Raw genomic sequence first — 27,224 nt, 5'->3', positions numbered from 1 at the left:
TTTTTGTAGAAAAAAAAGTCTATATGGTTCTATTATAGAGATTTATGCACATCACACATCGAACTGGCACAACAATATGATACGTTGATCCTACATTCTAAGGTCATCATGCAGACACACACACACACACACACATTTACATTAATGACATATAGAGATGCTTCAGACTGACTTACAATTATCTCTTCTTTTTTTTAAGACTCTGTTAAGTTGAGATTCAAGAGTCTTGCTCAGGGGCCCAGCATTAGCACCTGGGTGTTCCTGGGATTTGAATTCACATCCACACACTCTTACCTTCACACACATACTACACACAAGCACATACCGACTCACACCTGGGCATTTTAGAGTATGCAACCCATCTTCTAGCAGGATTTTGGGAGTTGGGAAGAAACTAGAGAACCTGTCTGAAACCCAGGCAAAACGTATGCACAACCAGCACAACTTATCTGCAGAACACTGTTTATTGTTTAATAATGCTGAAAGATGTGACTTGTTTTGTCACTTTTGCAAAAAAAGCCTGTGAAATGACCCTGGTGGGTTTGATGGTTCTCACACAGATGCTCCATCTGACGTATTCTCAGTGTGTTTTCTGAAGATCATTTAAACTCCATCTGTTTAGGGTAGCACTAATAGAGCAGCATATTTCACTCAGGGGGGAACAGTAGGTCATAAACAGCCACATATGGTGTTCATTTTAAACACTGGAGGAATTCCCTTATCATTTCTTATTATCTTATGGCACTACAATTAATAAATATATTAAAAAGGTTTAATATAAAAAGCGTACAATGAAGAGACACAATTGGAGAGTGTACAGTTCAAACCAAACCAGTCTGATGTTCCAGCATGCTCCAGGATCATATGATGCTTGGAAGCATTTTCTCTCTGATACACTTTTAAAAGGCTGTGTGAATGTATTTACCATCCTGAACATGAAAAATTCCAGTTCCATACATTTATTTTATATGTATATTCTGCTGGCTACAGAAGACTTTTGCCCACCAAAATTAACTCACTCACATTCAGTGAGCACTTTGTCTGGTCAGGGTCGCTCTGGTTCAGAAGCCTGGGTAGAGTGGACGTGAGAAGAAAATGCACCCTGTCTGAGACTCCAATCCATCAAACACACAAAATCCCATCCTCACCTTTAGCTGCAGTTTATCTACTACCATGTTTCTTTGAGGGAACTGGAGAACCTGGAGGAAACCTACAGTATGCAGACACAGAAAGAACATGCATAGAAACATCACACAAACTGTAATGCGAGCTATCGATTAAATCCTGGATTATGGAGCTGTGACTTGGCAATGCTGAATGCATTCAAAAGCGAGATTACGGGGAAAATGAAGTATTTGCTCGTTATCTACCATAACAGTTACAGTCATATATCACCAAGATATCAGGTATATTAGGACTGGATAATTTAGAAGCATACGCTGGTTATGAATTTAGAGAAACGGCTATTTTTATAGTGGTAAGAAGTGCATTATAGTTATCCAGGCCGACATCTGTCTGTATTCAGTAATTAAATATATATTTATAATTAATTCCCAGAATTTAATTATTATGTTAGATTGACAAGGCCAGTTATCTGCTCTAGTATTTAAGTTTATTATTATTATTATTATTATTATTATTATTATTATTATTATTATTATTATTAGACACAAAATGTTCTAAAGTGTTTCAGTTCCATTCACCAAACTGGAAATATGTACAGCATTGATAAATGTTTACTGTGAAAAAGCTCAAACCTTTCAAGCCCCTTAACCAAACTCAAGCTCAGTCTTTCAGGCTGTTCAGGTTGATCATGAGGATTTTTTCCCAACTGATCAGATGTATGGTTTTCCATAGTAGCCAAAAACAATTCCCAAAAACAATTCCCTAACCCCTTTATACTTACACTGAGGAGATGTTCAGAGCCTGCCTTAAACTGTTCATTATTCCAGCTCCAATTTCAAATCTAATGTCCTGAAGACCATCTTCTCTTCTTTTCACTCTGTCAAAGTACCTGTAACAGAAGTTCTCACTTCATCTCTATCAATCAATGCCACATACTTTCTCTATCCATCTCCCTATCAATCTACCTGTATCACTCCCTCACTCTTTTTATCATTCTACAAATAACACAGTCTCTGACCATCTGCCAATCTACTTGTGTGACTCTTGTTTCTTGTCTCTTATTCTTTAACTGATAACATTCTTTCTTTTTCTTTCTTTCTTTCTTTCTTTCTTTCTTTCTTTCTTTCTTTCTTTCTTTCTTTCTTTCTTTCTTTCTTTCTTTCATCTGAGCGTTGATTACAAATTATCTTCAAACTCATTAAACACTTTCAGAAAGGTTTTGTCAAGCCAACATCAATGTTTGTCCTAAAAACATCGTTAAAATCTTTTCTTTCTATTTCTATTTCTAATTCTATATCTATCTATCTATCTATCTATCTATCTATCTATCTATCTATCTATCTATCTATCTATCTATCTATCTATCTATCTATCTATCTATCTATCTACATCACATCTCTTTTTGTCACTTGTCTCTTATTCTTCAACTGCTAACATTCTTTCTTTCTTTCTTTCTTTCTTTCTTTCTTTCTTTCTTTCTTTCTTTCTTTCTTTCTTTCTTTCTTTCTTTCTTTCTTTCTTTCTTTCTTTCATCTGAGCGTTGATTACAAATTATCTTCAAACTCATTAAACACTTTCAGAAAGGTTTTGTCAAGCCAACATCAATGTTTGTCCTAAAAACATCGTTAAAATCTTTTCTTTCTATTTCTATTTCTAATTCTATATCTATCTATCTATCTATCTATCAATCTATCTATCTATCTATCAATCTATCTATCTATCTATCTATCTATCTATCTATCTATCTATCTATCTATCTATCTATCAATCTATCTATCTACATCACATCTCTTTTTGTCACTTGTCTCTTATCTATCTATCTATCCATCTATCCCTCTATCTATCTTGTCTCTTTCTTGTTCGTTGTCTACAAATTTTTATCGTCGACTTTTTCTTTAGTGAATAAGTATAAACAGATTATATCTTAATATTATTGAAGAACTTAACCTGGTAGAAAATACCTTCCAAATGCATTTGCTTCCAAAAGTCACTTTAGAATAAAATATAAACATATAAATACATTTCACCTTTATTGTGTCATTTGTTTATTAATTGTGAGGAATCTCAGACAAAAAGATACTGGCAAATCTCTAGCTTCCTCCTGATACTCCTAGTGTTTATGGTTTTGTGCCATGATGCATCTTAAACTTCAGGTGTGCGCATGTAACAGGTTTTTTAGACAGTCTCGAGTGGCCGAGCGCTTTCATTGGCTCGCTGCTGTTCCAGCGCGGCTTCTGATTGGCTGAGCGCCTCGCGGAGGAGAGTCGCGCGAACGCGTTACTCCAGACGGAGAAAAAAAAAAAACACCCGAGCGGAGTATTTGTGCATTCCGGGTTGCGCTCGCGACTCCGCGCGGTTCTGCAAGACTGAGAAGAACTTTGTGCATATATGCATGTGCGTGTGCGTGTATTTTTTTTTCGATTGCGATGCACCGGGAATGCGCGAGCGCTCGTGACTTTTCGCGTGCGCAGTGATCGGCTTTGGAGACAGCTCGGGAGCATTTGTTGCGCGCGAGCCGGTCGGCTGTAAGCTCCTAGAGCGAGAGAGTCAGAAGGAACATGGGCACGCTGCGCGACCTGCAGTACGCCTTGCAGGAGAAGATCGAGGAGCTGAGACAGAGAGACACTCTGATCGACGAGCTGGAGCTCGAGCTCGACCAGAAAGATGAGCTGATCCAGAAACTGCAGACCGAGTTGGATAAGTACCGCTCGGTGATCAAACCCGCCACGCAGCAGGTCCAGCAGAAACAGAACGAGCTTCAGGAACAGCACAGGACCAAACGGCAAGCCATCTCAGCCGAGCCGACTGCCCTGGATATACAGGAACTCAGCCAAGTCACCCTGCCTTTCTACCCCAAGAGCCCAGAGTAGGTGTCCACATACTGTAAACCTTTCACACATGATCCATGCATAGATGGGGTTTGTTCTGATTGATGTTCTTCAAAGTGTCCATGTGAGGGTATCCAACGATTAAAGTCACAGCATAGGAAAATAGGAAGATCTCACCGCTGACATTGTGTATAGTCTCGAGCAAATTCTTACACCAGGAGTCAGAATCATACAGGTGGCATGGTGGAGAAGATTCAGGTCCATGGATACAAAAAAAAACTTCTCCCAAAAGAAATACCATCCAGGAGATGCTACTGGTTCCTGAAGTGCAGGTTTTGTAAAGAATAGCAAAGGAGTCTGGGATTTTGTTTTGTTTGTTTGTTGCTGTTAGAAAGTGTATTATACTTATGATCGAGTGTGTCTGAAAGGACAGGGTTTATCCAAAGAAAGTTAAAAGCTTTAATAATAATAATAATAACTTTCTTTCGGCTTCTCCCGTTAGGGGTCACCACAGCGGATCCTCCGCTTGTTTGATTGGGCACGTTTTTACGCTGGATGCCCTTCCTAATGCAACCCTCCACATTTATCCGGGCTTGGGACCGCCACTAAGGGTGGCTGGGGTAATTCTCCAACTTTGTGCAGAACCTGTTGGACTCTGTTTTAGTCCCGAAATAAATCGGTCCTGACCTCCTTAATTTCATGTATTAAATGAGTCCAACAGGTTCTGCACAAAGTTGGAGAATCCCTGTAGAATGATCTAAGCATGTGCATTATATCGAAGGTGTATTCCCATATGATATGCAGTATCTCAAGAACCTGTTCTAGTTTTATTATAACATTTTCCAGCTGCTCTCATCATCCAGAGCAACTTACAATTTCATTCAGACATCTGAGAAGTTGATGGTTAAAGACCTGGTAGTTTTCAAGCGTTTGTTGTCCTGATCATGAGAAAGTGTTTTTTTTTGAAGATGAGTGTATGAATAAATTGTAATATATCCACACTGGTTCATTAAACGGCGCATATTATGAGCATTTTGCTGCAAAAGTGATATAATATTCATCTCTTTCTTCTCTCTGTGGTCAGGACTCCATTGTAACAGCTACAGAGTTCCTGCATGCGGTGCAGCTTGACTTATTTTGCCAACCACTGTATAAATAATGTTGCTGTCAGTCATCATCCGTCTACATGATTTACTGAGGGTCTCTCAAAGCAACAGGTCTGAATGAATATGTAAAGTGCTGACGGTTTTTCCAGGGCTGGATTGCGCCACTTGTTGCTGCTTCCCGCTCACTCAGGCTAACGCTGACGTGAAGCAGCCGAGATACTAATATCGTAGACCATATGGGCTTCATCCAATATTACAAAGCTTTTATTTGTAATATTAATAATAATAATTATAATAAATTATAATAATGCCAGGTATCTGCATTCATGGAGTTCATGGAGTTCTCTCTCTCTCTCTCTCTCTCTCTCTCTCTCTCTCTCTCTCTCTCTCCTCCACTCTCTATTTCCTTCTTTTGGTGAGAGTGAGAGAGCATTTTACAGCTGTCAGTGCCTGCATGACATATATATTCACTTCCAAAGTAGAAAGAAAAGCAATATTGTCCCAGCTCTAGATGAGTGCAGTCTGTTCTTTTTTTCAGGGTTCGTCTTCTGCGTTAAATCTATGCAGTGTCTGGAAAGCGTCTGCTCTTGCTGCTTTTGCTGCTCTCGCTGATCTCACTGCTCTCGCTGATCTCGCTGATCTCGCTGATCTCGCTGAAGTAGATCCAGGGCGATGTGATGGTGTAGGTGCACACAACAATTTATAGCATGCGATCATACAAAAGTGTGCAGGATACACAGAGAGAGGATGATGTTAATGATGTATGTATGTATGTATGTGTATTTCTTATTGGGTAAAATGAAATATTTCAGCTGGTAATAATAAAGTTCTGAAATAATGCAGGATGGATGCGGAGCAGATGGAAATGAGCGCGTACGTATGGCCGAGCACGTTTTGAAGCGGATATTAATTGCGCAATGGCAGATGTCAGTGCGCATCCAAGCTTCCGCAGGATATTATATCTCTTTGCAACGATTTGTTTCCTATCCAGCTATTATCTTTAAAACTATTTTTGAAAAGAGAGTGGGTTGGAATACATCAGAAGTTTTTGCCAGTGTCACAGCATCAGGTTGCAGTGCCTGAAGGCTATTTTTATTTTTTTTCCTGACTAAGCCTTATCAGGTCTCCTGAGGGACCGGGTTTAGATGCTAAATGTCTATTACATTGCAATAAATGTAATCTTTTTTTCATTTTGGAATTGTGCTTTTAATCCCGCTCGACTAAGCGTTTGTAGCACAAGATGACAGAGTAAAAGAAGTCCTTGAAAAAGAAAAGTATTCAGCAAAAAAATCTCTCAATCCAAGGCCTCTGTAAAGGTTTTTTCCCTCGGAATGCGTCCATCCCTGAGAGCATACTTTCTCCTTATAAGGCTGTTGCTCTGACTTGGACTCTGTGGCCTCACGCACATAAATCTTTTCAAACAAAAGAGTGGAAGTGAGGTTAAGGAAACACACACCAAGTGTACATGAGTGGACAGCCAAGGGCAGGAGCATCCGTGAGCATCCGTGAGCATCCGTGAGCATCCGTGAGCATCCTGACCCACAACAGATGCCAGGATTTCTGAATCTATTTGGCTTGCCGTAATAAAACTTAATGTGGATGAAAAACAGCTCTGGCATTCCTCTGAGCTCTAATGATGCATCTTCATATCAAAGACTTTCATTCGATATTGTGGAGCCTGACGAAAGGTGGCATTTCATTCGTCGTCTCCATGGCCACCTTCCCCTGAAAGCGGCGCTAGTTTTGGACAAGTCTCGTACAGAGCTGGTTTTGAATGATAGCCACCTCATGTGGCTGCCAGCTCGGAAGGAAACTTTGGCACTCAGCAGCGCTGTCCTTTCTGATCTCGCTAATGAACAGGAGAGTCTTTGGTGTTTATGAATGCCTAACGAAGTGCCAGTGCGTCTGGTATTGAAGTTTGTTTTTGTGCTTATTCAGTGTTTGCATTCATGGAGTCTTACAAGTTGGGTTGCACAGGCAGAACTTTTTTTTCTTTTTTTTTTATCATTTTTTGTTTTGTTTTTGAATCAATCCTCATGGTTTTTAATAGCTGTTACTATAAGGTCATACTGTAGATCTCAAAGAATTTGGGAGCCATTTCATCAAGGGTCTATAATAAGAAAATTTCACAGTGTGCCTGAGAACACTGAGAACAAAAAAAAAAACATAAATCACCAGACAGCCCTCAGTCAGGTCAGTGAAGCATGTGGGTCTAGCTTCTGATTACAATCTCTCCTGGACATTGGTGATTAAATGATTTATGGAAATGTGATTTGCAATTTAAAGCGTGCTATCATATGCACATCTATGACAGTCAATCTTTATAACTGAGCATTCAAATGAAATTTTGATTTCTTTAAAGGACATCGTGGATCGGGTTTGTCAGGAAAGACACTATAAACTATTAGGGTATTAGGGATATGCGTTATGGGCTAAAGTAGTATTCGAATATTTCAATGCATTATTCATATATTTAAATTTATATTTAAATGCCATTCATACACACACAAAATCTTTTTTTCTGCTTTATTTAATTAGGTCTTGGTCATTTTCTATCTACCACATGGTTCCTTGGAGACACATAAAGCCTGACCACAGGATTCATATGATTTTGTTCAGGTCCTGTTAATTTGACATTCACACTTCTTTTCTGAGAATAAGCAGAGTGAAACTTCTAATTTAATAATCCCCCACCTCCAAGAAAAAAAAAAAGGTGTTACATAAATTTGTTGGTTTATGCACATATTAATCTCCTGCTATTTCAAAGCTCTGATGCTAGCTAGTGAATGTTTACCCACCAAATTCAAAATGAATCATATATAGAACGCCAAATACGTTTTTATAAATCAATGACGTAAGAATTCAAGAACTACTCCATCAATGACAAGTTACTTGTTTTCTGGGGCCTCAGAAACCATGCCGATATCTGCGGTAGGGGAACGCAGAATTCTGCGATCGTTCTTAAAATGGATAACTTCCTAATCAGTGCCCTGATTTTTTTTAATATCCCGTTCCACATTTAGTTCCCATTACTGTTATAATAACCTTTACTCCTCTGTGAAGGTGTTCCACTAGATTTTGGAGTGTGCTTGTGGTGATTTGTGCTCATTGAGCCACAAAGGCATTAGTAAAGTCAGGTACTTATGTAGGTGCTGAGGCCTGGAGTGCAGTCAGCTTTTAAATTCATTCCAAAGGTGAGGTCAGAGGGCTATAGCAGGCCACTTAGGATCTTCCACACCAACCCACAGGCTCATTGGGAAGAACCACATATGGCTGGAAAAGTCAAGATACCTAAAAGTCATGATCCTTTTGTCCATTTTGTATTTGTCAATTTATATATATATATATTTAAAGGCTCTGGCATGGAGAAGCTGGTGCTGGATCTGTGATGATCACAAATGTTGAGCTCAGTAGCTCCTAGTTTTATAACCATAAAGACTGTAGAAAGAACATTTACTTATAATCTTATACTCCAGTGCTCATGTTAGTTCTCACTCTCCAGTGTTCTGTATTGTTGAAAGATTTATGATCAAACTCTTGATGTCACCCAAATGTTTTTTAAACCCCAGATTCGAGATTAAGTGGTAGTGATGACTCCATTATGCTATCTGTCGTATGTTCCATTCGATGTCAGTGTTGGCGAATTGAATCTTGAGCCTCTTACAGAATATGATGTGCCGTTTTTCTAACGTTCCCCGCACTGACCTACTGACTCTAGATGATCAAAAAGTCATAACTATGGATTCATTAGTACCATTGCATTCTACTATTTCAAGGACTTTTTTCCACATCAGAACAAAATTGCGTGTCTGCTTCTAGAAAAAAGGCATCTGAATAATTTCCCTTCTGCGTTTATCTCCTTTACGGTTCCTATTCTTGGCATTCAGAGTCGACCCCGAGTCTATGGGGAAAAAAGGGGGTTGTCTGAATGCAATTGCTTGATTAAGTAGAGAAATGAGAGGGTGATAGAATAGGCTGCATGTTCTGAAAATCCCCATTAACTCAAAGTCTAGTGAGTCACTCAGGGCAAATTTCCATTTTATGATAACATAATTGGGTAGTAAAGATAGAACTCTTGTAGAAGTGGTATGTTTCTAATGTCATCCTTATTAAAAGTGTATCTCTATATTAATACCCACTGGGGCTTGTTTCTGTGCTGCAGGCAGAGTCACGATTTCAAATCATTATGCAACAGCTCATTAAAACTTTCATACAAACTGCACAAATCTTTGCCAATTAATACACATGTACTTATCTTAACTCTTTTAGGCATGATGAGTACAGTACAAGTTAAGCCTGAAATAATGTAGTAATAAAAATCAGTTTATGAGAAAAGATTATAGGTCTGAGCTTTATTTTATTAGATGTCCGAGGCAGGGTTTTGGTCAAAAACTAGCATTGGTCTGCAATATAGTGCAAAATCAGGATCAAAACGAGGAGAAAGGAGAGAAACAATCGGGAAATATAATCAGAGTTAGTCATTAAAAAAGAACACAATCTTACAAGGAACATGCATGATGGAACTGTTGAAGCAAAGAGTCACTGAAGAGAAAAACAGGAACCTAGTACGTTAGAAATCGAATATTGAAAATATTGAAATAGACGTTTGCTCTGGGGTGGAAATTACACTGGTCACTGGATTGGAAGAGGCTCCGAAAATGACACCTGAAGTGTTTATAACAATTTTTTTTAAGTAGGCACAATGTATGCTTTAATACAGCTGAGATTACTACATTGGAAAACTTTTAATAGCAGCATATATATAATTTTTCCTATATATTATTTATAAGGTGAGCAATGTGTATTTATCCCTGATGAGCTGTGGCAAGGAAAAACTCCCTTATATGTTATGAGGAAGAAAGACTTGGGACTCCAGACTCAAAAGGGGGAACCCATCCTCATTTGGGTGATATCAAGAGTGTGATTATAGTCATTCAAACAATACAGAACACTGGAGAGTGAGAACTAACACGAGCATAATTTAAATGATTGACATTGTTTTTTGTGTATTTTCAACCTCTAACTGGTGGAAAATTAAAAGAGCCTATTTACATACTTAGAACCTACTTACATACTGTACAACACCTCTTTATGTTTGTTTTTTTCAGGAGATCAAAATCCTGATCCTAGCATCCCGATGATGCTACAGCCATTCATGTTTGGAACCTCAAGGGAGCAAATCTAGTTGTTCATTTTTTCTAGGACAGCTGTCATTCTCTTTCCTGTCAATCAGAGCGACACTAGTCAATCAAGGCCATCTGTGAGCTCATATACGTGGCATTTCATCCAGTGTGTTTTGAAGCAGTTTGAAATGATGGAGATGCCTGAGTCAGGAGGAAGCACGTGTTAGACTTTACCCTTCCCATCCCATTTGGTAGTTCTATGATGCTGACTGGAAAGCAGTGGAGGACAGCATCAATGTGTCTTGGTGTAGATTCTTCAAATCTCTGAAAATGTACATGAAGAATGGACACAATTTCTTCCAAATGATGTTCTTTTGTTTGGTGTTCTGATTAGCGACCTGTCTGTAGGTCTTATACACACCACAGCCCAAAGCAAATAATGACAAAAGGAGCAATGAAACCCTTTCATATTAATAGAATTGAAATGGACCCTACTTCAGTGAGCATTAGCCCGCAGCGTGAAAAACCCCCGGCGTAGTTCGAATGTATCTGAGAGTCATCGCTCTACCTTAGGGCTGCAAGTTCACTGTAGCAGATGTTTCATTTCGCTGCCCTGGAGTGCAAATTGAAGCAAAGTGTTCTGATTTATCTCAAGCAGACGGAGCGTTGCGCTTTCGCATTATCGGCATAATAAAATAATTAAAGTCAACCAGAGCATGGATGGAAAATAGTGGCTTCTAAAAGGGCATCTTTGAATGGCATTCTGCCAGTAATAACAGGGTCTCCTGATGCACGACAAAACAAAAAAAAGACAAAGCATGCTGCACAGCCCTCAATCAATAAGGCTGAGGCTGTTATTTAATATTTATTTCTGTGGAAATGAGAACTCATTTATTGGTGAGAGGCAGCATTGCTTGCATTTACATCATGTGGACATTAAGTTTATATTCACGTGATGTTATTTTCTCAAAGAAATACCCACTTTTTTGGAAATGCTCCCGGAAAAATGGGATGACACCATCTTATCTAAAAGCTATCAATACGGTTATTAAATTCCATGTTTACCTGAAAGTCTATAGGTTGCCAAGATATCCATTGATTTTCTTGTAGGTCTTGTGTTCAATTGTTTTTTCTTTTTATATACAGCTTCTAACCCATCAAGTTTTTTCCACCCGTAGATCCAAGGAGCTTATCAAGGAGGCCATTCTGGACAATGATTTCATGAAGAACTTGGAGCTCTCTCAGATTCAGGAGATAGTGGATTGCATGTACCCGGTGGAATATGACAAAGAGAGCTGCATTATTAAAGAGGGCGACGTGGGCTCGCTCGTCTACGTTATGGAAGGTGAGCAGTGATGTGAAAATTACATATGGGGATGAAAAAGTCAATTGTTTGTCTCAGGGCCGCTTAGATTCATTAAAGGTTTAATTACTTAAAAACCGAATTGATCATGGTCAAAGGTGTTTATAAAATGAGCAAAGTATGCAAATGGTGTCAGACTCAATCAGTGGCGGCGGTAATTAATCACTGATGCCTGTTATAATTGCTGCTATTTGCAGAATCTTGTGTTATCAACATTTTAACCCTGTACTTCACCACGAGAGGACAGGAAGGAATATTTTATGTCTGGAGTGTCTTTGTGAAAAGAATTAGACATCGATTAGTTCTAAACCTCTTGTCCCTTTTTTCTAACAGGTTGTTTGCATGTCAACCACTGTTTATTTTTCTTTTATTGCCTCTTGATCCATTTTTCGCCCAATAAACCAAACATTCTCTCCAACGCTCGAAAGCAGGATTTCAAACAACTCGAGCTGCATTAACACATTCGTCGGGTTTTAGTTAAAAGTGCAAAAAGAAAGTTTTTTTACTGATTAATTATTGTACGGTATCTTTAACTGAAACATTAATGATTTATACCACAGTGCTCTTGATTTCTCAAATTTGATTGGTCAAAGGATTTATAGCCAGCTTTCCTCGAACATGTCACAGCAGCCAGAAAGGTTAATGAAGGCTCATACTTTTTCAGAGGCGACTTCTTTTATAACTGATGCTTTGCTACTTTTGATTAATATTTTAAAGACGCCAACATTGAGTGTGCATTGTAATGGTCAGCTCGTTTTTCACCCCTAGAGAGTCTTCATAACCGAGGACGGTTTCTGCGTAACATGGCAAGCTGTGTCTTGTTTTTTAGAAAGGGAAAAATTGAGACTAGTGTTCGGTTATTCAAAAATCCATACAGATTTTTGCAGTGGCTGAGAAGGTCCACTGTCACTACAACAGCGGCCTCTAGAGGCAAATCACTAATGGCATTGGTTTTGCACTTGAGACTACGTGCTGCACGGAGAGAGCACAGTGTCTGAAGAACGCTATATTTGATTTATTATTGATAATTTATGAATTATATTATTATATTTATACATTTTTATATTCATGGTTACAAGAACACATTTAATTACTGCTTTTTTATTTTTGTAATAAATTCCAGTATTATTTTACGTGGAGAGTTTTCCAGTATCCATTTTATTAACTTTCTGTTGATTGATCAGTTATCAGCAAGTACGATTCAACCTAGCTATCGGTATCGGTAAAATCCACTCGGTCGACCTCTTCTATTGTATTTTCTAGAACATAAATAATAACTAATAAACCTCTTTACAATAACCGTAAATACAAATATTATGAAGCATTTTGTGTTGTTCAGAAATAAATGAAAAAACTCAGTAAAAAATGTTTTACTACATGTGGAAGAAAAAAGTATATTTTAGTAATCATTTTTTTTTGGAAAGGCCAGCCAAGACTTCGGGATGGCATCACAGCACCATGTCGTAATTGTTTTCTTATAATAGCATATCCTGAAGTGTTTTACTTGTACTTCAAACCAAGAATAATGAATTACTTCCCCTGTAGCAGACTCTTTAGATATGGGAATATGAAAGACATGGGTTATTGTACTTATTGGTATTCAATGGTGTTGGCTGGGGTCAGAGTGGACCTGGAGATGATACTTGTACTGATTTCAGAGTGCCTGCCTGGTTGTGAGCTTTGATCGAGTCGCACTCAGCTGCTGATTACATTTAAGCAAGACAGATACCCTTATTTAAGCCCAGGTACAAAATACACGGCTGCGCTGAATCTGAGGTTAAGGTAACCAGACCTGAAAGAGAAGGTCCCCCCCCAAAAAAAAAAATTAATACAATTAACAAATAAAAAATAAATAAATACATAAATAAAGTGCCACACCTTCAAATGCCACCTGAATTGTCAGCCATGTTCTGAGCCCAGGGTCTTGCCACAGGGAGTTGACATTTTGCCGTGGTATCTTGCTGCTCAGGTGTGTGGGGTTGAGATCTAATAGACTCTTTTTTTCTACAGCTTTGAACAACAACCCTGCAGGGGGTGTGCAGTTTACTGCAAAACCTTTCTTAGTAGCTCCTAGGCTTTGGCATTTTGGCATCACTGTAGCCATAGACAGACAAGAGCCTTAGTTCCTGCTGTGCTTTTTCAGGCTATTCAGTTGAGGCATTCTGGCTTTGACACATTCATGCAGTGGGTCATAATCTAGCATCCAGTGCTTGTGGCGTTAAAGGGGCTTGGAAAAGGGACAGGCATCATATGTTTTTCTTTTGCTATTGTAAGACAGAGTTACCGGATGTGCAATCACGCTAAATCTAGGCACATTTTAAAATAAATCTGTGCGCAGTGCATGTTTGACTAATGTTTGAATCAATCAGGGAGTAGGATAAGTGTCAGGGTGAAACACGAGTGTAACTTCTGCACAGGTCCCGCCTATCGCTGAATGTTGAGATCTGAGGAAGTGATTCATTGCAGCTCATTACAAGATACTATAAATTCACATAGATTCTTAAAGTACAACAGACACTCTAAAGAGAGTGAAATACAGCGCATTCAGAAAGTTGTCACACGCCTTCATGTATACTTATAAGTTGTAGCCTTATGATGACAAGAGGTGTTTCTATGTTTTTAGAAAACAATCAAATGAACTCAGTTTATGTAAAAAGACTCGAATGTTACTCTCAGCACACCGATTTATTAATAGAATGATATTAATGAGTCAAACACTGATTGATTTCTATTCAAATTATAATAGCGCAAAACCTTCTTTTTAATCACTTAAAAAAATGCACAAATAAGGTCACGGGTGTTGTGACAAGTTAGAGTCAGTAGTTTCTTCCATCATTTATTCCTCTCAAAATGTTCTGCTTGCTGTTGAACTGACGCTGAACTGTATGTTAGTGTAAGTGGATACCACCAAGCGGCAATCAAAACAAGTTCAAAACCGAGCGCTCGCTCGACACTGATTGGTGACTTGCAGCGTGTTTGACCAGTTCATTTTTTTATCCACTCATAATTAAAAAGGAACGACTGACTACACAAAATGTAGTAAAAAGATATTTGACTTTGAAATGTAGTGAAGTAAAAGTCTCATCAAATAGAAATACTCCAGTAAAGCACAGATACATGAAAAATCTACTTAAATACAGTAACGAAATACATTTACTCCTTCATACATGTCCTTCACTGGGTTCACTTACAGACAAAGAAGGTTGCCCAAGAGCATAGTGGCCTTCATTATTCTTAAATGGGGGAACATACAGGAGCTATCTGATCAAGCAAACTGACTAACCAGGCACAAGAACCCTGCCAGGAGCGGTGAAAAAATGATCATCACTCATTTTAAGCAATATTGTTCTAGGCTTTAAGCCATAGTAAACAGATAGAAGCCTCTTCTAGGTACAGGGCAAATTCAAATCAAATTCATTCAAATGGATGTGTGCCTTTCCAAATCAAGTCCAATCAATTTGCTATGGGTGAACTTCTATCAAAGTTCAAAAATGGTCAAGAGAAATGGGATGCACACAAGCTTAAATTGAAGTGTCATAGAAAAAGGTGCGAATACTTACATCAAAGGGAAAATTTAGTTTTTTGTTTTTATATGTCTGGTCACAAATCTGTTTTTTGCTTTGCCATTATGGGAAGTGTAGAAAAAAAAACCACTTTTTATTGCATTTTCGCACAAGGCTGCAACATAAAATATATTTAAAAGCGGTCTGAATGCACCATATCACATACACTGTTTTGGAGAAAAGCTTGCGGACACCTGGCTAAAAGATTTGTATCCTGTCTCAGGGTATGTGCTTCCCAATTCCATATTAAGTCCCCAATTGCTGTAATAACCTCCACTCTTCCAGGGAAGATGTTTCACTAAATTTTGGTATGGTGTGGTAGTGGAAATGTATGCTCATTCAGCCACAAGGATGTTAGTAAAATCAGGTGCAGTGAGGAGGCCTGGGGTGCAGTCAACAAAGCATTCCAACAGTGTTCAAGCGCTCCATATTAGGCCATTCAAGATCTTCTACTCATATCTTTAGCTGGGTTTGTGCACTGGTGCATTGTCATGCTGGAACAGATTTGGGTCTTCTAGTTCAAGTGGAGGGAAAATACAATTCAACAGCATCCAAAGACATCCTATACAATTGTGTGTGTCCAGGTTTCTGTTAACAGATTGTAGAAGAATCACATATGGCTGGAAATGGCAGATGCCCCGATATTGTTGTCCATATAGTGTCAACAAATCTTTCATTACAGCCTCACACACAACTTGAATGAACAGTGCAACTCAGTGTCAGGGGCATAATAATACTTAATGATGTTTAGGACAGTTCTGACTAACCTTTATTAAATATTGAAAGGCCTGAAAGTGCAGTGCTGTTTGTTAGTTATATTTATGTGCATTCAGCAGTGACATAACACAGCATCAATCTTTATTTAGATATGTGCTAAGTGCTCCAGACATCTAAGGAAACCAGTTTGGGCCACATATGAAAGAATATTAAACAATCATATTTAATATTAGACTTTTGACTTCTAACGCTAGTTCATATTGTGAGTTGGTGCAAATTGTATGCTTCCACTTAACATGATATCCTCTCCCCATAAATAAACTACACCATCACCTCAGGCACAACATCCATTCCCTTGGAATTGCTAGTTCCTGCAACTAAATCATCAACACGAATGTTTGTACACACAATGCTGATTATATTTTGTAATTTGGTCATTGAAAATGGAATCACCGAGCCATAATTGTGAATTAACTGCTTGCAGCTGTGAGATGCTAAACCTAAACCATCACTATTGCATGATGAACTTGCATGGCATTGATTTAAAATGGTCGTTTCAAACAGGTGTCACGAAAAGGATGTGGATTTTCTACATAATATCTGCTTTATTCTCGTAATCCAAAACGTTGTGAGTGGATTTAAAAAAATATATATATAATAAAATTTTTGGTTCAAATTGAATGTATGTCAAATGTTAATGTTTTGATTAGACTCATTTAAAAATAGGGCAATTTACATGAGTAATGAGTGCATAATAATGTGTTAAATCTCCACCGTAAGAGGATAATCTGTATTGTAATATTTGATTTTGACTGGGTTTTAAATTTTTGTAATAATAATCATTATTATTTTTATGATTATAATAGTAATAATAGCAATAATAATAATAAGTATTATTATATTTTTACTAGGCATTTTACATTTTCTAACAAATTTAGTATGTTCTATTACCACAGTCTAAACTAAGCACTGTATTAGTAATGTCTGTAAGCACCACAAGTTACTAAGTAACTCTTAGTAACACTAAGTACACAGTTACTAAACGTGAATGAATAAACACTTTAAAAACAATGCTGTAAATTCATGTTGTATGAGTTAATGTGGTCTTTATTTGTCCCTCTGGCTTTGTATTTGACCTGCTTACCCCCATGACGGTAAAACACCAGTCCTCATGTACACTAACCAGATTTCGTGTTTGGCAGTCTTTTGTAATAAATCTGTATTTGTATCTATTTAGAAAACTCAGTAATTTAACTCGTTTCTGTGCATTTCATCATTTTATATTGTTATATAGCTATAAGAATTTGAATAGGAATGCTTTCTTTACCTTATAGCTATAAAATGTCATTCTTTGTTATACACACAATAATCAATGAGTCGGGTTAAGTGTGTTTTTTTTTTTTTTTTTTTTATTAGAGAATTGCAGGTAAAAAAATATAAAAATCTCCACATGATGAATGATATTTTGATATGGCAGCTGTTTGTTGTGTCTCCATTGAAATAACAGCCACTTATAAATTGAAAACCGTGACATTCTCCTGAATCATTCAGGTTCACACAATGAAGTGCTTCCACCGGCATGGACAATTATAAAGAGAACTGCACAATGGCACAATGCTGGAATAAAAAAAAAGGCTCTTCCGCTGAGATCTTGAGTTTTTTGAGTTGGAGTGATGTAAACAGGAACCTCAGTTTTCCCCGTCTGCGGTGCTAATGATGAAACCGAGCTATACTTAACCCCTGCGAGTTTGTAAATAAAGAGAGTCGACGCGTTCCTTTTTCGGAAGAGCGCGCAGATGCGACGGATTTGCGAGTAACAGCCGAAACAGATGATCTGCCAAGCTGCCACAAACTGTCTCCGGATGACGAAGGTCGCTTAGCAACCTCATTAATGCACATAGACCCGCCCGCAGGAACAAAATGGTTCGGTTTGGATTGATGTCGTTGTTAATTATCTTTTCAATGATGCTTAATTATGGGAGTGGAATTCTGTAGGAAAAAAAAAAAAACATTTAATTCGGATTAAATGTATGTCACAGTTTTTAAAGTTTTCTCCTAACAAAAAGTAGAATTAGCTTGATACAAAAATAAATAAATGAATAGACAAATAAATAATAGTGAGAGAAATCTCCATAATATTTTGATTAATTATTCTTATTTATGTAAGCGGAAGTCCATAGGGAAAAAAACGTGTGTGGAAAATATTCATAATTGTCTCTACCTGTCATATGCCGCTGCCGTATCTGCAAACTCCATAATGCCCATAGACCTGCCTGCAGGAATAAAACACCTCTGTTTAAAGATAATTGTTAATTATCTTTTTAATTATGCTTCACATGAGCTGGATGAGAAAGAAGAAGTGATATACGTATTATACATTCAACACTTTTCTTCTAATATTACTAGTTGAATATCCATAATTTATTGACCATTATGTTTAAATAACCAGACAGACCCATTTTGTGGCACCAAGTATAATTTTATAATTAATTATAATTAAGCAAGTATAAATCTTCCCCATTATGAAGTAAAATAGTTTGTGCCACGTTTATGCAAATGACAGCTGTTATATAAAAAAAACCCTGAAATATTAAAATCTGTATATCAGTGCGAAATTTGTTCCCGTAGCTCTGTTGAATTTGTGTGAGATCAATCATCGAGATGAAATAGAAACTTAATGAAGTTTTAACTGCAGTGTAAACCTCTTTGGATTACCGAACATGGTGCGACATGACGTTCTATTTTAATCTGACGGCCACTATTTGCATCTTAAATTTACTAAACCAGTGAAAAGAAAGACAGAAATTGTCACCGTGCACAACAGGGTTTTAGCCAAAGGAACCTGATTTACCTCAGCTTAAGACTTTTAATACCTGTACTGGAAATGTATTCTCTCGCATTTCTACCGTCCCATCCATCTACTCCTGCTTGCATGAGAGTAAAACCTGTGATCTTGAAAATCCATATGCTTTGGGGTATTAAACTGACAAAAAAATATTATTAAAAATGATTTAAATAAAAATTTAATATAAATTACAATGTCACATGGTGCTGGAAACCTTTTTCCCCTTGCACCTCAAACCCGCATACCACAAGATAGTGCTGCTTGCTTGCTCTGCATGAAAATACTTTTAACAATCAGCAGGAGAAAAGCACCCATAGCTATAAACATGCAATTCCATACACAGTCAGGGGCCTAAACGATCAGAGATTGTTAGAAACGTAGCGGTTGTGAAGTGTGGAATTTAAATTGTCTAGAACGTGACGCATCCGTTGTGTAAGTCCTCCCAGAAGGAAAGTGAGGACAATCATATAATAAGGATGTCTCCGTTGAAGGTAGAGTAATGAAAACAAGATAAAGGGGTACAATAAGAAATGGGATGAAAGCAAAAAAGGAAATTGTTGTTAGCAGCAGCCTGGAGAATTCGGATTAGAACGCTTTTTATTTTTTTTTGATACTGCAAAAATTAGCATATTTTAGCATATTAGCATTAGCATTTTCATCCTGTTTGCTGACAACTTTGCTGCCTTTTTTAAAAGCTAACATCCTGTTCATGAAGGCTCATATTAGCACATGAAATACTTCATACTTGGGAGGAATTTTTACATAATTTGTTCTTCAAATTGTATAGTGAATATCGCTTTACACCAGGAGGTTATTTGCCTGTATGTTGTGGATTATCCCTTACAAATTTAACTGACAGCCTTGTAGTGATATGATCCACTATAGCATTTTTATCTGATAGTTTTTGCAGATAGTGAGCAGAATCTTGTCAACAATTTTGTGCAAGTTTGTGATAAACATTAGATTATGATCAGCTTCTTTAAAGGACATTAAAGGATGTAGCGGGAATCCTGCAACTTTGATTCAAAGAAAAAAACTGACCATAAGGTGATAAAAATTCATTTATTCACTGACAAAATAAGGTTAGCAACAGCAACCGGTAAAAACATTTATCTTCATTTGGTTGTTTGGCAAACAGTCAAATTATACATAACTGTCATTTGGTCATCTTCTGTACATAACAAAACTGGTATAAACTGTTATTAGCTACACAATGACAGAGTATCGCTGTGTTCTGGGCAGATCCTTGATTTTATAGAGTCTTACTGGTTAATGGAAGTGATTTGCAGATAAACTAAATCTACAATGAGATTTGCAACATACATACATAAGTGTTTATGGCCAGGTGTTCACAAACCTTTGTTTATCGTAGAGCACTTTTGGTAATGTTTGGTATTGATCATGACAGGATTAAGTAACCGGGCCTTTCCACGCTGCTTCAGCAATATTCCTCAAAGTTGGTTACATCGGTATCTTCAAATTATTGGAAAACTTATTTGAAGCTAAGATAGATGTTACTGTACACTGTACTGTTTTTGGGGATGCACAGATTAAACTTTTTCAATTTTTGGTGGCATTTACCTCATTGATCCTGCAATGCTGTGCTCTTGTCATATTTTCAGGTCAGGACTGATATACTTATTAAAGCTGTATCTGTCCCATTCTCTGAAATATGGCACTTCACAATGTCTAAAATTTTGATAATCATATAAAATTTGTAGTAGGTTTTAAAACTCCCGTCAGATTTAAATTGTACTTGATTCTAACGGCAATTATACTTTTATGGAGATCTCTTTAGTTATAAGGGTTTAATAATTAGTATTTTAAACAATGTATATGGAAAATCTGCTATGTTACACACCTCCATTTTCTTTCATGAAACGTTTTTGTGTTATGTTTTGGTAGTTTTTAATCACCGCTAATAAGATTGGTTGTTATAGACATTGCCATTTATATTGGAGCATTGTGTTCAGAATCATCTTCTCTATTCAGTTATTCTTCTTAGAATTTATTTTAAGAAAAATGTTGAAGGACATATTTATAAGAATAGTCAGATAAAGCCTTCCTTTTAGCTTGCTAGCATTACCCATTCATTTAAACACTGCAACTGTGTTCAGAGTTTACAAGAACACAGTTCTTACATTCTTTACATCAGCACAGTTCTTACAGTCTTTACTACAGCACTGCTCTCACAGTCTTCATTACAGCACAGGTCTCACAGTCTTTACTACAGCACTGCTCTCACAGTCTTCATTACAGCACAGGCCTCACAGTCTTTACAACAGCACCGCTCTCACAGTCTTTACTACAGCACAGGTCTCACAGTATTTACTACAGCACCGCGCTCAGTCTTTAATACAGCACCACTCTCAGTCTTTACTACAGCACCACTCTCAGTCTTTACTACAGCACCGCTCTCACAGTCTTTACTACAGCACCACTCTCAGTCTTTACTACAGCACCGCTCTCACAGTCTTTATTACAGCACCACTCTTACAGTCTTTACTACAGCACCGCTCTCACAGTCTTTACTACAGCACCACTCTTACAGTCTTTACTACAGAACCACTCTCACAGTCTTTACTACAGCACCACTCTCACAGTATTTACTACAGCACCACTCTCAGTCTTTACTACAGAACCACTCTCACAGTATTTACTACAGCACCACTCTCACAGTCTTTACTACAGCACCACTCTCACAGTCTTTACTACAGCACCACTCTCACAGTCTTTACTACAGCACCACTCTGTCTTTACTACAGCACCACTCTCAGTCTTTACTACAGCACCGCTCATACAGTCTTTACTACAGCAGCCCTCTCAGTCTTTACTACAGCACCGCTCATACAGTCTTTACTACAGCACCACTCTCACAGTCTTTACTACAGCACCACTCTGTCTTTACTACAGCACCACTCTCACAGTCTTTACTACAGCACCGCTCATACAGTCTTTACTACAGCAGCCCTCTCAGTCTTTACTACAGCACCACTCTCACAGTCTTTACTACAGCACCACTCTCAGTCTTTACTACAGCAACGCTCTTACAGTTTTATTACAGCACCGCTCTTACAGTCTTTACTACAGCACCGTTCTCACAGTCTTTATTACAGCACCGCTCTCACAGTCTTTACTACAGCACTGCTCTTACAGTCTTTACCACAGCAACGCTTTTACAGTTTTATTACAGCACCGCTCTCACAGTCTTTACTACAGCACCACTCTTACAGTCTTTACTACAGCACCACTCTCAGTCTTTACTACAGCACCGCTCTCACAGTCTTTACTACAGCACCACTCTCAGTCTTTACTACAGCACCGCTCTCACAGTCTTTATTACAGCACCACTCTTACAGTCTTTACTACAGCACCGCTCTCACAGTCTTTACTACAGCACCACTCTTACAGTCTTTACTACAGAACCACTCTCTCACAGTCTTTACTACAGCACCACTCTCACAGTATTTACTACAGCACCACTCTCAGTCTTTACTACAGAACCACTCTCACAGTATTTACTACAGCACCACTCACAGTCTTTACTACAGCACCACTCTCACAGTCTTTACTACAGAACCACTCTCACAGTCTTTACTACAGCACCACTCTGTCTTTACTACAGCACCACTCTCACAGTCTTTACTACAGCACCGCTCATACAGTCTTTACTACAGCAGCCCTCTCAGTCTTTACTACAGCACCGCTCATACAGTCTTTACTACAGCACCACTCTCACAGTCTTTACTACAGCACCACTCTGTCTTTACTACAGCACCACTCTCACAGTCTTTACTACAGCACCGCTCATACAGTCTTTACTACAGCAGCCCTCTCAGTCTTTACTACAGCACCACTCTCACAGTCTTTACTACAGCACCACTCTCAGTCTTTACTACAGCAACGCTCTTACAGTTTTTATTACAGCACCGCTCTTACAGTCTTTACTACAGCACCGTTCTCACAGTCTTTATTACAGCACCGCTCTCACAGTCTTTACTACAGCACTGCTCTTACAGTCTTTACCACAGCAACGCTTTTACAGTTTTTATTACAGCACCGCTCTCACAGTCTTTACTACAGCACCACTCTTACAGTCTTTAATACAGCACCACTCTCAGTCTTTAATACAGCACCACTCTTACAGTCTTTACTACAGCACCACTCTTACAGTCTTTACTACAGCACTGCTCTCACAGTCTTTACTACAGCACCACTCTCAGTCTTTACTACAGCACCGCTCTCACAGTTTTCATTACAGCACCACTCTAACATTCTTACAGTCTTTACCACAGCATTCTTCTTACAATCCTAGGCAGGAAAACTGTGTTCCACAGGACCAAAAACTCATACCACTCCACAAAAGCAGCTTCTTCCCATCCACAACTGACCTCATCAGCAAGGACCCACCATCATCTCTGATCTGCCTTCCCAAATAATAACACTGATGTAAAACTCACACTGTCATCTCATATGTGTTACATTAACACAATTAACAAGGACTCCTATATCGCAATCCTTTGGACTTATTTGGGAATATTATTATTTGCACTGCCTCACTTCACATACCCTGCACAAGTATTTATCTTTATTTATTACTTTATGTTTTTTTCACCTAGTTTTTATAGTTTTTCATATTTAATAACACCAGCACACAATGACAATATCCTTGTACATGCAACCCATGACACTTGGCAATAATGATCATTCTGATTTAAATTCTGATTTACCACAGCAACGCTCTCACAGTCTTTACATCACCGCTCTCATAGTCTTTACTACAGCACCGCTCTCATAGTCTTTACATCACTTCATAATCTTTACTACAGCAAAGCTCTCACAGTCTTTACATCACTGCTCTCATAGTCTTTACTACAGCATAGCTCTCAGTCTTTACATCACCGCTCTCATAGTCTTTACTACAACACCGCTCTCATAGTCTTTACATCACCGCTCTCATAGTCTTTACATCACCGCTCCCATAGTCTTTACTACAGTACCACTCTCATAGTCTTTACATCACCGCTCTCATAGTCTTTACTACAGCACCGCTCTCACAGCTCTCACAGTCTTTACATCACCTCTCTCATAGTCTTTACTACAGCACCGCTCTCAAAGTTTTTACATCACCGCTCTCACAGTCTTTACATCACTGCTCTCATAGAGTTTACATCACCGCTCTCATAGAGTTTACATCACCACTCTCATAGTCTTTACTACAGCACCGCTCTCACAGTGTTTACATCACTGCTCTCATAGTCTTAACATTGTCGCTCTCATAGTCTTTACATCACCACTCTAATAGTCTTTACATCACCCTCTCACAGTCTTTACATCACCCTCTCACAGTCTTTACATCACTGCTCCCATAGTCTTTACTACAGCATAGCTCTCACAGTCCTTACATCACCGCTCTCACAGTCTTTACATGACCACTCTCATAGTCTTTACATCACCGCTCTCAGAGTCTTTAATACAGCATCGCTTTCACAGTCTTTACATCACCGCTCTCATAGTCTTTACATTGACGCTCTCATAGTCTTTACATCACCACTCTCATAGTCTTTACATCACCGCTCTCACAGTCTTTACATCACCGCTCTCACAGTCTTTACATCACCCTCTCACAGTCTTTACATCACTGCTCTCATAGTCTTTACTACAGCACCGCTTTCACAGTCTTTACATCACCGCTCTCACAGTCTTTACTACAGCACCGCTTTCACAGTCTTTACATCACCCTCTCACAGTCTTTACATCACTGCTCTCATAGTCTTTACTACAGCACCGCTTTCACAGTCTTTACATCACCGCTCTCACAGTCTTTACTACAGCACCGCTTTCGCAGTCTTTACATCACCGATCTCATAGTCTTAACATTGTCGCTCTCATAGTCTTTACATCACCACTCTAATAGTCTTTACATCACCCTCTCACAGTCTTTACATCACCCTCTCACAGTCTTTACATCACTGCTCTCATAGTCTTTACTACAGCATAGCTCTCACAGTCTAATTTAATTAAAATGAATACCACTAAACAGCGAGGAAAGTTTAATTTGCCCTACTTAGTTTTTTTCCTTCAGCATATTAAGAAAGTGTTAGATTTATTAGTCTTTTATTTCAAACTCTATTTAATAAAAGTGTCAGATTCCAAGCTCATGGTTTAATTATCTTTGGTTAAGCTGCTGTAGAATAAAAGTATTTTATTAGAGTTGGTCTGATGCAGGGTTCTTAGGTCCTGTCTACACAGATCTAGATAATTGAGCACAAATGCTTTTTCCCCTCTGTGCTTTGGCCTCCTTACCCCCAAAAATGTTTGCCAAAAAAAGTCAATGTCAACCTTATTGCTCAGACTTATGGCCTTGGTGTGTGTATGTGGGTGTGATTTAAATACTAGGACATGAATCATATCTGCCGAAAAGTTAGTGACTTTCTTTCTTCATGATGTACGGTATTTGCAATTTTGTTTTATTATTACACCCTCGTATTTTTTTTTATCATTTTTGAGTTTTCATGTGGATAAAGATATTTTAGGAGGTTCCCTGGTGGTCTAGTGGTTAGGATGCGGCTCTGTCACCGCTGCGGCTCGGGTTCGATCCCCGGTCAGGGAACCAACCCCAGCCATTAGGGTTGCATAAGCCTTAGTGCCGGTCCCAAGCCCGGATAAATGGGGATGGTTGCGTTAGGAAGGGCATCTAGCGTAAGAACGTGCCAAATCAAACATGCGGATGGTCCGCTGTGGCGACCCCCAAGTGGGAGAAGCCGAAAGAAAGTTTATGTGGATGAAGATATTTTAAAGGATAAAGAGATAAATGTAAAATTATAAGGAACAAACTGATAGGCACCAAACTTATACATTCTTTTTTACAACTTTAAACCTGCTTTATATAAGCTGCTTTGAGAAAATGTCTATTGTTAAAAACACTAAACAAATGAAAATGAATTAAATTGAGATATTTCTCCAAAAATGCGAACGAGGTAGAAAACCCATATATAAGTGTCCATGTTTGCTATCAATATGAACTGACTTTGTAAAAAGCACAGGGTTCACACTAACGTGTACATATATATATTTATTTATATCTATCTATCTATCTATCTATCTATCTATCTATCTATCTATCTATCTATCTATCTATCTATCTATCTATCTATCTATCTATCTATCTATCTATCTATCTATCTATCTAATACTTCAGATAAGTGACTGTCACTCTGATATTAATGGGATGATTTGTTTGGACACTTTCTTTGGACAAATTTGTACCTTAGATCTGCATAAGAAGGTTGTTAGAGTACATCCGCGGTATATTTCGAATTTAAACGCTACCTGTCCTCGTTTCTTTCTTTAGACCTATGATGCTAAAACAGCTAACTAGAACTGAAAGGCAACAGGTTGCAATTACCATGATGCAAATTGCATGCCACAAGCATTACACAGTTGCCACACACTGCATTTGTTTTACAAAGACGTCGCATAAAGAACTCCGCATATGATTATACAGTGGATGCTGGATTCTGCATTAAGTGAAGCAAAACAAGACGTTCCTAAAAAAAAGAAAAAAGCCAGAGTATAATTCCACACTTTGACCACAGTTTCTAGCAGGAACATCAAACAGATGGTTTAAATATCATTTTGGCCACATTGTTGCACACATTTTTACCATCTTTCAGATTTCAGACGCTAGTTCATTCCCACTTGTTTAATAATCAGATCAGTTTGTTCTTCATTGGGCAATTGGGCAATATATTAAAAGGCTGGATTATTCATCATTATTTCCAGATTCAGAGAAAGAATTGTACGTATATACTTCATAACATTGCAGCTAGGCATACCGCATCTGCTTCTTTGCTGATAATCTACCTGGCTTAGGGCAGGTGCTCCTTCCCACTGAATCCTTTTTCATTCTGCCAGCCGTTAACAACTCTGTCTGAGCTTGGCATGCAACCAGTAGCATGCTTGTCCAGCCCACACAGCATGGCTGGCAATTTAATTCTGTGCTTTTACCAAGGGCTCCCTTCAGGGAAATAAGATAAAAAAAAAAACAACAATATGTAAAAAATTATACAAAAAGAGTATTTTTTAGCTTATAAAGGCTTTACCAGACTCTTACAAAAGACAAAGAAAGTCACTTCATTCTATGCAAAGGAAGCGCTTTATCTGGGACTGCAGGGAATATGGAGCTTGTAGGCAGAAATTCACCCTCGATCAGATCATCATATGGCACCACACACTGCATCCAATTAACATTCCTGTTCAAATTGTTACTATAGAAATAAAACCTTAAAATCTAAACCTTCTGATATCTGTTGATATAAAAAAAAAGATCTTCTGAAGAATTCTAAATCTATTTCCATTTATCAGTAACCTGAGAAACTTTTGCAGCTCCCAAGGATGACTTTATATTGGTACATTATATGGACTAAAGTTTTGAAATACCTAACTTTTCCAGCTACAGTATATGTGGTTCTTCTCCAAAACTGTTACCAATAAGTTGGCACACGATTGTTTAGGGCATCTTTGGATGCAAAATTCCCTTTCCTTTTATGTA

At 38.1% G+C, this 27,224-nt stretch overlaps 1 protein-coding gene across 2 annotated transcripts in view; it reads left to right on the top strand.

Annotated features, from left to right (window-relative positions):
- Positions 1 to 27,224, top strand: part of prkg1b (protein kinase cGMP-dependent 1b) — a 201,671-nt gene that overhangs the window by 6,740 nt on the left and 167,707 nt on the right. Inside the window, exons 1-2 of one of the 2 annotated variants that reach the window (XM_046853941.1) lie at positions 3,417 to 3,991; positions 11,361 to 11,527. In XM_046853941.1, coding sequence (XP_046709897.1) covers positions 3,684 to 3,991; positions 11,361 to 11,527 — 475 coding nt within the window. In that variant the 5' untranslated portion in view covers positions 3,417 to 3,683. Of the gene's footprint in view, positions 1 to 3,416; positions 3,992 to 11,360; positions 11,528 to 27,224 lie in introns of those variants that run through there. The other variant, XM_046853942.1, reaches the window with a different exon arrangement.

Source organism: Silurus meridionalis, chromosome 7, assembly GCF_014805685.1.
Source record: "Silurus meridionalis isolate SWU-2019-XX chromosome 7, ASM1480568v1, whole genome shotgun sequence".
Lineage (NCBI taxonomy): Eukaryota > Metazoa > Chordata > Actinopteri > Siluriformes > Siluridae > Silurus > Silurus meridionalis.
The sequence above is the reverse complement of the archived record's forward strand: the minus strand, read 5'-3'. Positions and strand labels throughout refer to the sequence as shown.